At 47.4% G+C, this 10,960-nt stretch overlaps 1 protein-coding gene across 1 annotated transcript; it reads left to right on the top strand.

Annotated features, from left to right (window-relative positions):
• Nucleotides 1-392: 392 nt before the first annotated feature.
• On the top strand, nucleotides 393-10,445 carry ABHD16A (abhydrolase domain containing 16A, phospholipase; the record flags this gene model as incomplete). Its single annotated transcript, XM_033086792.1, has 11 exons — nucleotides 393-543; nucleotides 637-693; nucleotides 954-1,020; nucleotides 1,251-1,337; nucleotides 1,422-1,507; nucleotides 1,620-1,696; nucleotides 4,188-4,292; nucleotides 5,225-5,339; nucleotides 9,304-9,402; nucleotides 9,649-9,712; nucleotides 10,385-10,445. Coding segments are annotated over exons 1-11 (935 nt in total), but the record flags the coding sequence as incomplete, so codon positions are not given.
• Between the last annotated feature and the right edge of the window lie 515 nt (nucleotides 10,446-10,960).

Genomic DNA, 10,960 nt, shown 5'->3' with positions numbered 1-10,960 from the left:
CGCCTCCATTTTGTCCCTCCCTCATTGCTATGACAACACCGCCATTTTGTCCCGCCCCTGTTCCCATGACAACGCCGCCATTTTGACCCACCCCCATTTTGTCCCGCCCTCATTCCCATGACAACGGCGCCATTTTGTCCCGCCCCCGTTCTCATGACAACGCCGCCATTTTGGTTTACCCTCATTGCTATGACAACGTCGCCATTTTGTCCCGCCCTCATTTCCATGACAACGCCGCCATTTTGTCCCGCCCTTATTGCCATGACAACGCCGCCATTTTGTCCCGCCTTCGTTTTTGCCCCGCCCTCATCACCATGACAACAACCAGTGGGCGTGGCTTTGCAGCGAGCACCGCCCATCTCTCCCCTTGGCCCCGCCCCGGAAGTCCCGCCTCACGGAGGCGCCGCCACTTCCGGCGCCGCTGTCATGGCGAAGCTCCTCAGCTGCGTCCTGGGCCCGCGGCTCTACCGCGTGCACCGGCCCCGTTTGGGCGGCGCGGCGGGGCCGGGGAGCTCCGGCAGCGACCGCGGGGAGCCGGCCTGGGTGAGGCCCGGGGCGGGGCGGAGCGGTTGCCATGGGAACGGCGGGGACGCGGAGCCCTCAGCCCCGCCATTAACCCCTCTGTGTCCCCCTCAGGATTCCTATTACCAACCGCGGGGGCTGGAGAAGCACACGGACAGCGTGCTGGCGCTGGTGAGGGCTGGGGGGGCTCGGATCTCTTCCTGGGTCTGTCCTTGCGACCCCCGAGTGGGCCCGGACCCCTCCCCAGGCCTCATTTCCCTCATGAATTTGGGGACCAAATCCCCCAAAACTCTCTCAGAGGGGTCCCGAATCCCCCAAAGATTCCCTCAGGGGGGCCCAAATTCCCTCAGGGGGACCCCAATTCCCCTCCCCCCGGGTCCCCCCCGGCTCTTGGGGGGTCTCAGGGGGTCTCACACTCGGGGTTCTCACAGGCCTCGGTGCTCTGGTCCATCTCGTACTACGCCTCTCCCCTGGCCGTGTTCTACCTGTACAGAAAAGGTGCATTTTGGGGAGATTTGGGGAATTTTGGGGAATTTTCTTGCATTTTTTGGGGTGTTTTGGGTTGGGTTCGGGGAGGATTTTGGGGCTGATCTTGGAGCTATTTTGGGGCTGTTCTGGAGATATTTTTAGGCTGATTTTAAGGATATTTTGGGGATGTTTTGGGCTGGTTTTGGTGATATTTAGGAATATTTTGGGGGATATTTTGGGGTCTCTCTCCCCCTCCCCAGGCCTCCTCACCATGTCCCGCGTGGTTCCCCTCTCCCACTGCGCCGCCACCCTTGGGCTCCTCCTTGCTGGGGTCGCCTGCCTGCGAGGTGAGGGGGCTTTGGGGACCCCTAAACCCCTCCTAGAGACCCCCAAGACCCCTCCCCAACCCCCCCTGTCCCCCCCAACCCCAGGGCTGGGCCGCTGGAGTAACCCCCAGTACCTGGAGTTCATCGCCGTGCTGGAGGAGAGCCACCGCTCAGGCAGCCCTGAGAGCAAGGTGGGACCCCCAAAAAGGGGCTGGGGACCCCCCATGAGGCCCTCAGGGACCCCTCCCCACCCTGAGGGCTTTGGGGGGGGTCTCAGGTGTTGTTTGTGCCCCCTCCCCCCAGCGCAAGCTCGGCCTCTACACGTTCGACTTCCGCAGCTGGCCCGTGGATTTCCGCTGGGACAGCGCCGGGCCCGCCTGGTCTGAGCCCCAAAAACATCCCTGGGACCCCTAAAAACTGACTGGGACCCCTAAAAACTGACTGGGAGCCCTAAAAAACCCATTAAACCTCCCTGGGACCCCCAAAAACCCCATAATACCTTCCTGGGACCCCCAAAAACCTGACTGGGACCCCTAAAAACTGACTGGGAGACCCTAAAAACTGACTGGGAGACCCTGAAAACTGAGTGGGATACCCTAAAATCTGACTGGGACCCCAAAAAACCTGACTGGGAGCCCCAAAAAACTGACTGGGAGCCCTAAAATCTGACTGGGAGACCCGAAAAACTGACTGGGAGACCCTGAAAACTGACTGGGAGACCCTGAAAACTGACTGGGAGCCCTAAAAAAACCCATAAAACCTCGCTGGGACCCCCAAAAACCTGACTGGGAGACCCTGAAAACTGACTGGGACCCCTAAAAACTGAGTGGGATACCCTAAAAACTGACTGGGACCCCTAAAAACTGAGTGGGATACCCTAAAATCTGACTGGGACCCCAAAAAACCTGACTGGGAGCCCCAAAAAACTGACTGGGACCCCAAAAAACTGACTGGGAGCCCCAAAAAACTGACTGGGAGACCCTAAAAACTGACTGGGACCCCTAAAAACTGACTGGGAGACCCTAAAAACTGACTGGGACCCCTAAAAACTGACTGGGATCCTGAAAAACTGAGTGGGATACCCTAAAATCTGACTGGGACCCCAAAAAACTGACTGGGAGCCCTAAAAACTGACTGGGAGCCCTAAAAAAACCCATTAAACCTCCCTGGGACCCCCCAAAACCCCATAATACCTTCCTGGGACCCCCAAAAACCTGACTGGGAGACGCTAAAAACTGACTGGGAGACCCTAAAAACTGACTGGGAGCCTTAAAAAAACCCATAAAACCTCCCTGGGACCCCCAAAAACCCCATAATACCTTCCTGGGACCCCCAAAAACCTGACTGGGACCCCTAAAAACTGACTGGGACCCCTAAAAACTGAGTGGGATACCCTAAAATCTGACTGGGACCCCAAAAAACCTGACTGGGAGACCCTAAAAACTGACTGGGAGCCCTAAAAAAACCCATAAAACCTCGCTGGGACCCCCAAAAACCCCATAATACCTTCCTGGGACCCCCAAAAACCTGACTGGGAGACCCTGAAAACTGACTGGGACCCCCAAAAACCTGACTGGGACCCCTAAAAACTGACTGGGACCCCTAAAAACTGACTGGGATCCCTAAAAAAACCCATAAAACCTCGCTGGGACCCCCAAAAACCCCATAATACCTTCCTGGGACCCCCAAAACCTCCCTGGGACCCCTAAAAAACCCCATAAAACTTACCTGGGACTCTCAAAACCTGACTGGGACCCCAAAATCTGACTGGGATACCCCAAAACTTGACTGGGAGCCCCCTGGGACCCCCAAAAACCTTCCTGGGACCCCCCTGGGACCCCCAAAAACCTCCCTGGGACCCCCAAAAACCTTCCTGGGACCCCCCTGGGACCCCCAAAAACCTGACTGGGAGCCCCAAAAACCTGACTGGGACCCCCTGGGACCCCCAAAAACCTTCCTGGGACCCCCAAAAACCTGACTGGGATCCCACAAAAGTGACTGGGAGCCCCCTGGGACCCCCAAAAACCTGACTGGGACCCCCTGGGACCCCCAAAAACCTCCCTGGGACCCCCTGGGACCCCCAAAAACCTCCCTGGGACCCCCAAAAACTTGACTGGGACCCCCCTGGGACCCCTAAAAACCTGACTGGGACCCCAAAAAAGTGACTGGGACCCCCCTGGGACCCCCAAAACCTTCCTGGGACCCCCAAAAACCTCCCTGGGACCCCCAAAAACCTTCCTGGGACCCCCAAAAACCTGACTGGGACCCCAAAGAAGTGACTGGGACCCCCCTGGGACCCCCAAAAACCTTCCTGGGACCCCCCAAAAACCTCCCTGGGACCCCCTGGGACCCCCAAAAACCTGACTGGGAGCCCAAAAAAGTGACTGGGAGCCCCCTGGGACCCCCAAAAACCTCCCTGGGACCCCAAAAAAGTGACTGGGAGCCCCCTGGGACCCCCAAAAACCTTCCTGGGACCCCCCTGGGACCCCCAAAAACCTGACTGGGACCCCCAAAAACCTGACTGGGACCCCAAAAAAGTGACTGGGAGCCCCCTGGGACCCCCAAAAACCTTCCTGGGACCCCCCTGGGACCCCCAAAAACCTGACTGGGAGCCCCAAAAACCTTCCTGGGACCCCAAAGAAGTGACTGGGACCCCCCTGGGACCCCCAAAAACCTTCCTGGGACCCCCAAAAACCTCCCTGGGACCCCCTGGGACCCCCAAAAACCTGACTGGGAGCCCAAAAAAGTGACTGGGAGCCCCCTGGGACCCCCAAAAACCTCCCTGGGACCCCCAAAAACCTCCCTGGGACCCCCCCTTGACCCCCCAAATTCCCCCCTTGACCCCCCCTGACCCCCCCAATTGGGTTCCAGGGGCGGGGCCCGGGCGGTGCCGCTGCTCCAGAGCCCCCCCCGACCCCGCGGGGGCTCCCGGGGGCTGCTGGGAGCGCTCCGGAAACTTCCGTGTGCCCTCATCAGGTGGGCGGGGCCTGCGGAGGGGGCGCGGCTTTGTGTGTGGGCGGGGCCTGCGGAGGGGGCGGGGCTTTGTGTGTGGGCGGGGCCTGGGAGGGGTGGAGTTTGAGGTGGGCGGGGTTTGAGTGTGGGCGTGGTCCCGGATTGGTGGGTTTTGTGGATGTGGGCGTGGCCTCAGGGTGGGCGTGGCTATGATGTGACCACCCCCCGGTGGGCGGGGTTTCAGTGTGGGCGTGGCCCCAGATGGGCGGGGCCTGGGGGAAAGGCAGTGCTTTGGGGTGGGCGTGGTCACGGGTGGGCGGGGTTTCGGTGTGGGCGTGGCCTCAGGGCATGGTGTGACTCCCAGGTGGGCGTGGTTTTGGGGGTGGGCGTGGCTTGGGATAGGTGTGGTCCCACATGGGTGGGGCCTCATTATGGGCGGGGCTTGGTTGTGGGCGTGGCCTCACATGGGTGGGGTTAAAGGGGGTTGTGGGTGTGGCTTGTGGTGGGCGGGGTTTGGAGTGTGGGTGTGGCCCCGGAGTGGGTGGGGCTTGAGGATGGGGGTGGAGCTTTGTGGGTGGGTGTGGCCACAGGTGGGTGGGGCTGAGCTGTGACCCCCAGATGGGTGGGGCTAAGGAGATTGTGGGTGTGGCCACAGATTATGGGGGGGGGGGTGGAGGGGCGGGGCTTGGATGGATGGGTGTGGCCTTGGGAGGGTGGGATTTGTGTGGGCGGAGCTTGGTGTGGGCGTGGTCACGGGTGGGTGTGGCTTAGGGGGTGTGGTCAGCATGGGGAGGGAGTGGGTGGGAGTTGTGACCCCGCCCCTGGGCGTGTCCCTGGGTGTGTCCCTGTCCCATTTTTGTCCTTTTTTGTCATTTTTGTCCCCAGGTACGTCCTGGCTCACACCCTGGCTGTGTCCCTGTCCCATTTTTGTCCCTTTTTGTCCCTTTTCCCCCCAGGTACGTCCTGGCTCACACCCTGGGCCGCCGGATGCTGTTCCCGGGCTCGGTGCGGCTGCTGCAGCGAGCGCTGCTGCCGGCCCTGCTGCAGGGCCAGGCACGCCTGGTGGAGCAGGTGAGGGCCCAAAACATCCTAAAAAACATCCTAAAATATCCTAAAAACATCCCAAAAAATATACTGAGATATCACTGAAATATCAGTGAGATATTCTAAAAAATATCCAAAAATATTCCAAATTATCCCAGCCCTGCTGCAGGGCCAGGCACGCCTGGTGGAGCAGGTGAGGGCTCAAAACATCCTAAAAAACATCCTAAAATATCACTGAGATATCCCAAAAAGTATCCTAAATTATCACTGAAATATTCTAAAAAATATCTGAAAAAATGAGTGAGATATTCTAAAAAATATTCTAAATTATCACTGAAATATTCTAAAAAATATCTTAAAATATTAGTGAGATATCCTAAAAAATATCCTAAAATATCAGTGAGATATTCTAAAAAATATCTTAAAATATCACTGAGATATCCTAAAAAATATCCTAAAATATCAGTGATATATTCTAAAAAATATCTTAAAATATTCTAAATTATCACTGAGATATCCCAAATTATCACTGAGATATTCTGAATTATCCCAGCCCTGCTGCAGGGCCAGGCACGCCTGGTGGAGCAGGTCAGAGCCCAAAATAAACACCAAAACATCCTAAAAAATATTCTAAAATATCACTGAGATATTCTAAAAAATATCTTAAATTATCACTGAGATATTCTGAAAAATATCCTAAATTATCACTGAGATATCCCAAAAAATGTCCTAAAATATCTGTGAGATATTCTAATAAATATCCTAAATTATCACTGAGGTATTCTAAAAAATATCCTAAAATATCACTGAGTTATCCTAAAAAATATTCTAAAATATCACCTAGATATCCTAAAAAATATTCTAAATTATCACTGAGATATTAAAAAAAAATCCTAAATTATCCTTGAGATATTCTAAAAAATATCTTAAATTATCACTGAGATATTCTAAAAAAAATTCTAAATTATCACTGAGATATTTTTAAAAATATCCTAAATTATCACTGAGATATCCTAAAAAATATCCTAAATAAATCTGAAATAAATTTAAAATAAATCTAAAATAAACCCCTAATAAATCCAAAATAAATCTAAAGTAAATATAAAATAAACCCCAAATAAATCCAAAATAAATCTAAAATAAATCGAAAATAAACACTAAAGTAAATGTAAAATAAATCTAAAATAAATCCAAAATAAATCCAAAATAAATCTAAAATAAATTTCAAATAAATTTAAAATAAATCCAAAAATAAATTTAAAATAAACTCTAAAATAAATTTCAAATAAATCTAAAATAAATTTAAAATAAATCCCAAATAAATCCAAAATAAATCCAAAATAAATCTAAAGTAAATATAAAATAAATCCAAAATAAATCCAAAATAAATGTAAAATAAACCCAAAATAAATCTAAAATAAACACAAAATAAATCCAAAATAAATCTAAAATAAACACTAAAATAAATCTAAAATAAATCCAAAATAAATCTAAAATAAATCCAAAATAAATCCAAAATAAATCTAAAATAAATCCAAATAACCCCAAATAAACCCTAAAACACCCCAAATTAAACTATGATAAATTAAAATAAATTGAAATAAATTAAAATAAATTAAAATAAATTAAATTAAATGTAATTTTCCCCTCAGTTTGGAGGGCAGAGAGCCAAGCTGGTGCCCTGTGATGGAAATGAATCCAAAATAACCCAAAATAATCCAAATAAAACCCAAATAACCCCAAAATAAATTAAAATAAAATTATAATAAAATAAAATAAATTACAATAAATTACAATAAATCTAAAATACATTGAATTTAATTTATTTTAATTTAATTTCTCCCTCAGTTTGGAGGGCAGAGAGCCAAGCTGGTGGCCTGGGATGGGAACGAGACCCCAAATAACCCAAAATAAACCCAAAATAAACCCAAATAAAACCCAAATTAAATAATAACAAATTAAAATAAATTACAATAAATTACAATAAATCTAAAATACATTGAATTTAATTTATTTTAATTTAATTTGTCCTCAGTTTGGAGGGCAGAGAGCCAAGCTGGTGGCCTGGGATGGGAATGAGACCCCAGATAACCCAAAATAAACCCAAATAAAACCCAAATAAACCCAAATAAAATTAAAATAAATTAAAATAAATTAAAATAAATTGAATTAAATGTGATTTTTCCCAGTTTGGAGGGCAGAGAGCCAAGGTGGTGGCCTGGGATGGGAACGAGACCCCAAATAATCCAAAATAAACCCAAATAAACCCAAATAAAACCCAAATTAAATAATAACAAATTAAAATAAATTACAACAAATTACAATAAATCTGAAATACATTGAATTTAATTTATTTTAATTTAATTTGTCCCCAGTTTGGAGGGCAGAGAGCCAAGCTGGTGGCCTGTGATGGGAACGAGACCCCAAATAACCCAAAATAATCCAAATAAACCCAAATAAAACCCAAATTAAATAATAATAAAATAAAATAAATTAAAATAAATTACAATAAATCTAAAATACATTGAATTTAATTTATTTTAATTTAATTTGTCCTCAGTTTGGAGGGCAGAGAGCCAAGCTGGTGGCCTGGGATGGGAATGAGACCCCAAATAACCCAAAATAAACACAAATAAACCCAGATAAAACCCAAATTAAATTAAAATAAAATAAAATAAATTAAAATAAATTAAAATAAATAAAAATAAATTGAATTAAATGTGATTTTTCCCAGTTTGGAGGGCAGAGGGCCAAGCTGGTGGCCTGGGATGGGAACGAGACCCCAGATAACTCAAAATAAACCCAAATAAAACCCAAATAAACCCAAATAAAATTATAATAAATTGCAATAAATTAAAATAAATTTAAAATAAATTAAAATAAATTAAAATAAATTTAATTTAATGTAATGGTTTTTTTCCCCTCAGTTTGGAGGGCAGAGAGCCAAGCTGGTGGCCTGGGATGGGAACGAGACCCCAAATAACCCAAAATAAACCCAAAATAAACCCAAATAAAACCCAAATTAAATAATAACAAATTAAAATAAATTACAATAAATTACAATAAATCTAAAATACATTGAATTTAATTTATTTTAATTTAATTTGTCCCCAGTTTGGAGGGCAGAGAGCCAAGCTGGTGGCCTGGGATGGGAACGAGACCCCAGATAATCCAAAATAATCCAAAATAAAACCCAAATAAACCCAAAATAAATTAAAATAAATTAAAATAAATTAAAGTAAATTAAATTAAATTAAAATAAATTGAATTAAATGTGATTTTTCCCAGTTTGGAGGGCAGAGAGCCAAGCTGGTGCCCTGTGATGGAAATGAGACCCCAAATAACCCAAAATAAACCCAAATAAAACCCAAATAACCCCAAAATAACCCCAAAATAAATTATAATAAATTGAAATAAATTACAATAAATCTAAAATACGTTGAATTTAATTTATTTTAATTTAATTTTCCCCTCAGTTTGGAGGGCAGAGAGCCAAGCTGGTGGCCTGGGATGGGAACGAGACCCCAAATAACCCAAAATAAACCCAAATAAAACCCAAATAACCCCAAATAAAATTATAATAAATTGAAATAAATGAAAATAAATTAAAATAAATTAAATTAAATTATGATAAATTAAAATAAATGTAATTTTTCCCCATTTTGGTGGCAGAGAGCCAAGCTGGTGGCCTGGGATGGGAACGAGACCCCAAATAACCCAAAATAAACCCAAATAAAACCCAAATAACCCCAAAATAAATTATAATAAATTGAAATAAATTACAATAGATCTAAAATACATTGAATTTAATTTATTTTAATTTAATTTTCCCCTCAGTTTGGAGGGCAGAGAGCCAAGCTGGTGGCCTGGGATGGGAACGAGACCCCAAATAACCCAAAATAAACACAAATAAACCCAAATAAAACCCAAATTAAATAATAATAAAATAAAATAAATTACAATAAATTGAATTAAATGTGATTTTTCCCAGTTTGGAGGGCAGAGGGCCAAGCTGGTGGCCTGTGATGGAAACGAGATCGATGCCATGGTGATCGACCGGCGGGGCCGGGACCCCCGGGGGGACACCCTGGTGAGAGGCTGCTTAATTAATAATTAATTAATTGAATTAATTAATTAATTAATTATTCATTGATCTAGTTTTTTATTTATCCATTCATTTATTCATTTATTTATTTATTTAGTCATTTATTGAGGGACCCCCAGGGGGGACACCCTGGTGAGATTGTTGGGATTTTAAAAGGATTTATTTATTGGTTTATTGATTTATTGATTTATTGATTTATTGATTTATTGATTGATTTATTTCCCCCCCCAGGTGATTTGCTGCGAGGGCAACGCCGGGTTCTACGAGGTCGGGTGTCTGAGCACACCCCTGGAGGGTACGGGGGGACCAAAAATACCAAAAATAACCCCAAAAATACCCAAAAAAACCCCAAAAAAACCCCAAAACTGACCCAAAAAACCCAAAAACTGAACTGGGATACCCCAAAAACTGACCCTGAGCCCCTGGAGGGTACGGGGGGGACCAAAAACACCAAAAAACACCCAAAAATAACCCAAAAACATCCCAAAAACTGACCCAAAAACTGACCCTGAACCCCAAAACTAAACTGGGAACCCCCAAAAACTGAGCTGGGACCCCAAAATGGACCCCAAAAACTGACCCTGGGACCCCAAAATTTACCCCAAATCTGAACTGGGACTCCAAAAACTGACCCCAAAACTGATCCTGAACCCCAAAAGTGACCCCAAAAACTGAACTGGGACCCTAAAAGTGACCCCAAAAACTGACCCTGGGACCCCAAAATTTATCCCAAAACTGAACTGGGACCCCAAAAGGGACCCCAAAACTGACCCTGAACCCCAAAAACTGATCCTGAGACCCCAAAAAATGACCCTGGGACCCCAAAATTTACCCCAAAACTGAACTAGGACCCTGAAACTGCCCTGGGACCCCCTGGAACCCCCCAAAAACTGACCCTGACCCCCAAAATCCGACCCCTCCCCAATTTTGGGGGGTCTGACCCCCCCATTTCCCCTCCCCCCCCCAGCTGGGTACTCGGTGCTGGGCTGGAACCACCCCGGATTTGGGGGCAGCACCGTGAGTCTGGGGCTCTGGGGGGGGGCTGGGGGGGTCCTGGGGGGTCCTGGAGGGATTTTGGGGGGATTTGGGGGGTCCTGGGTGGGTCTGGGGGGGATTTGGGAGGGTCCTGGGTGGTTGTGGGGGGGTTTGGGGGGTCCTGGGGGAATTTGGGGGGGTCCTGGGGGGTCCTGGGCGGGTCTTGGAGGGGTCCTGGGGGGTTTTAGGGGGATTTGGGGGGTCTTGGGTGGGTCTGGGGGGGATTTGGGAGGGTCCTGGGAGGGAATTGGGGGGTTTTGGGGGGGTTTAGGGGGGTCTGGGGGGGGTTTGAGGGGGTCCTGAGGGGGTTTGAAAGGGATTTGGGGGGGGGTCTGAGGGGATTTATGGGGGATTTGGGGGGTCCTGGAGGGACTGGGGGGATTTGGGGGGGGTCCTGGGGGGGTTTGAAAGGGATTTGGGGGGGGGTCTGGGGGGATTTATGGGGGTTTTGGGGGGTCCTGGAGGGACTGGGGGGATTTGGGGGGGGTCCTGGGGGGGTTTGAAAGGG

This window comes from Catharus ustulatus, unplaced genomic scaffold, assembly GCF_009819885.2.
Source record: "Catharus ustulatus isolate bCatUst1 unplaced genomic scaffold, bCatUst1.pri.v2 scaffold_148_arrow_ctg1, whole genome shotgun sequence".
Lineage (NCBI taxonomy): Eukaryota > Metazoa > Chordata > Aves > Passeriformes > Turdidae > Catharus > Catharus ustulatus.
Note: the sequence above shows the minus strand (reverse complement) of the source record. Positions and strands in the feature narration are given on the sequence as shown.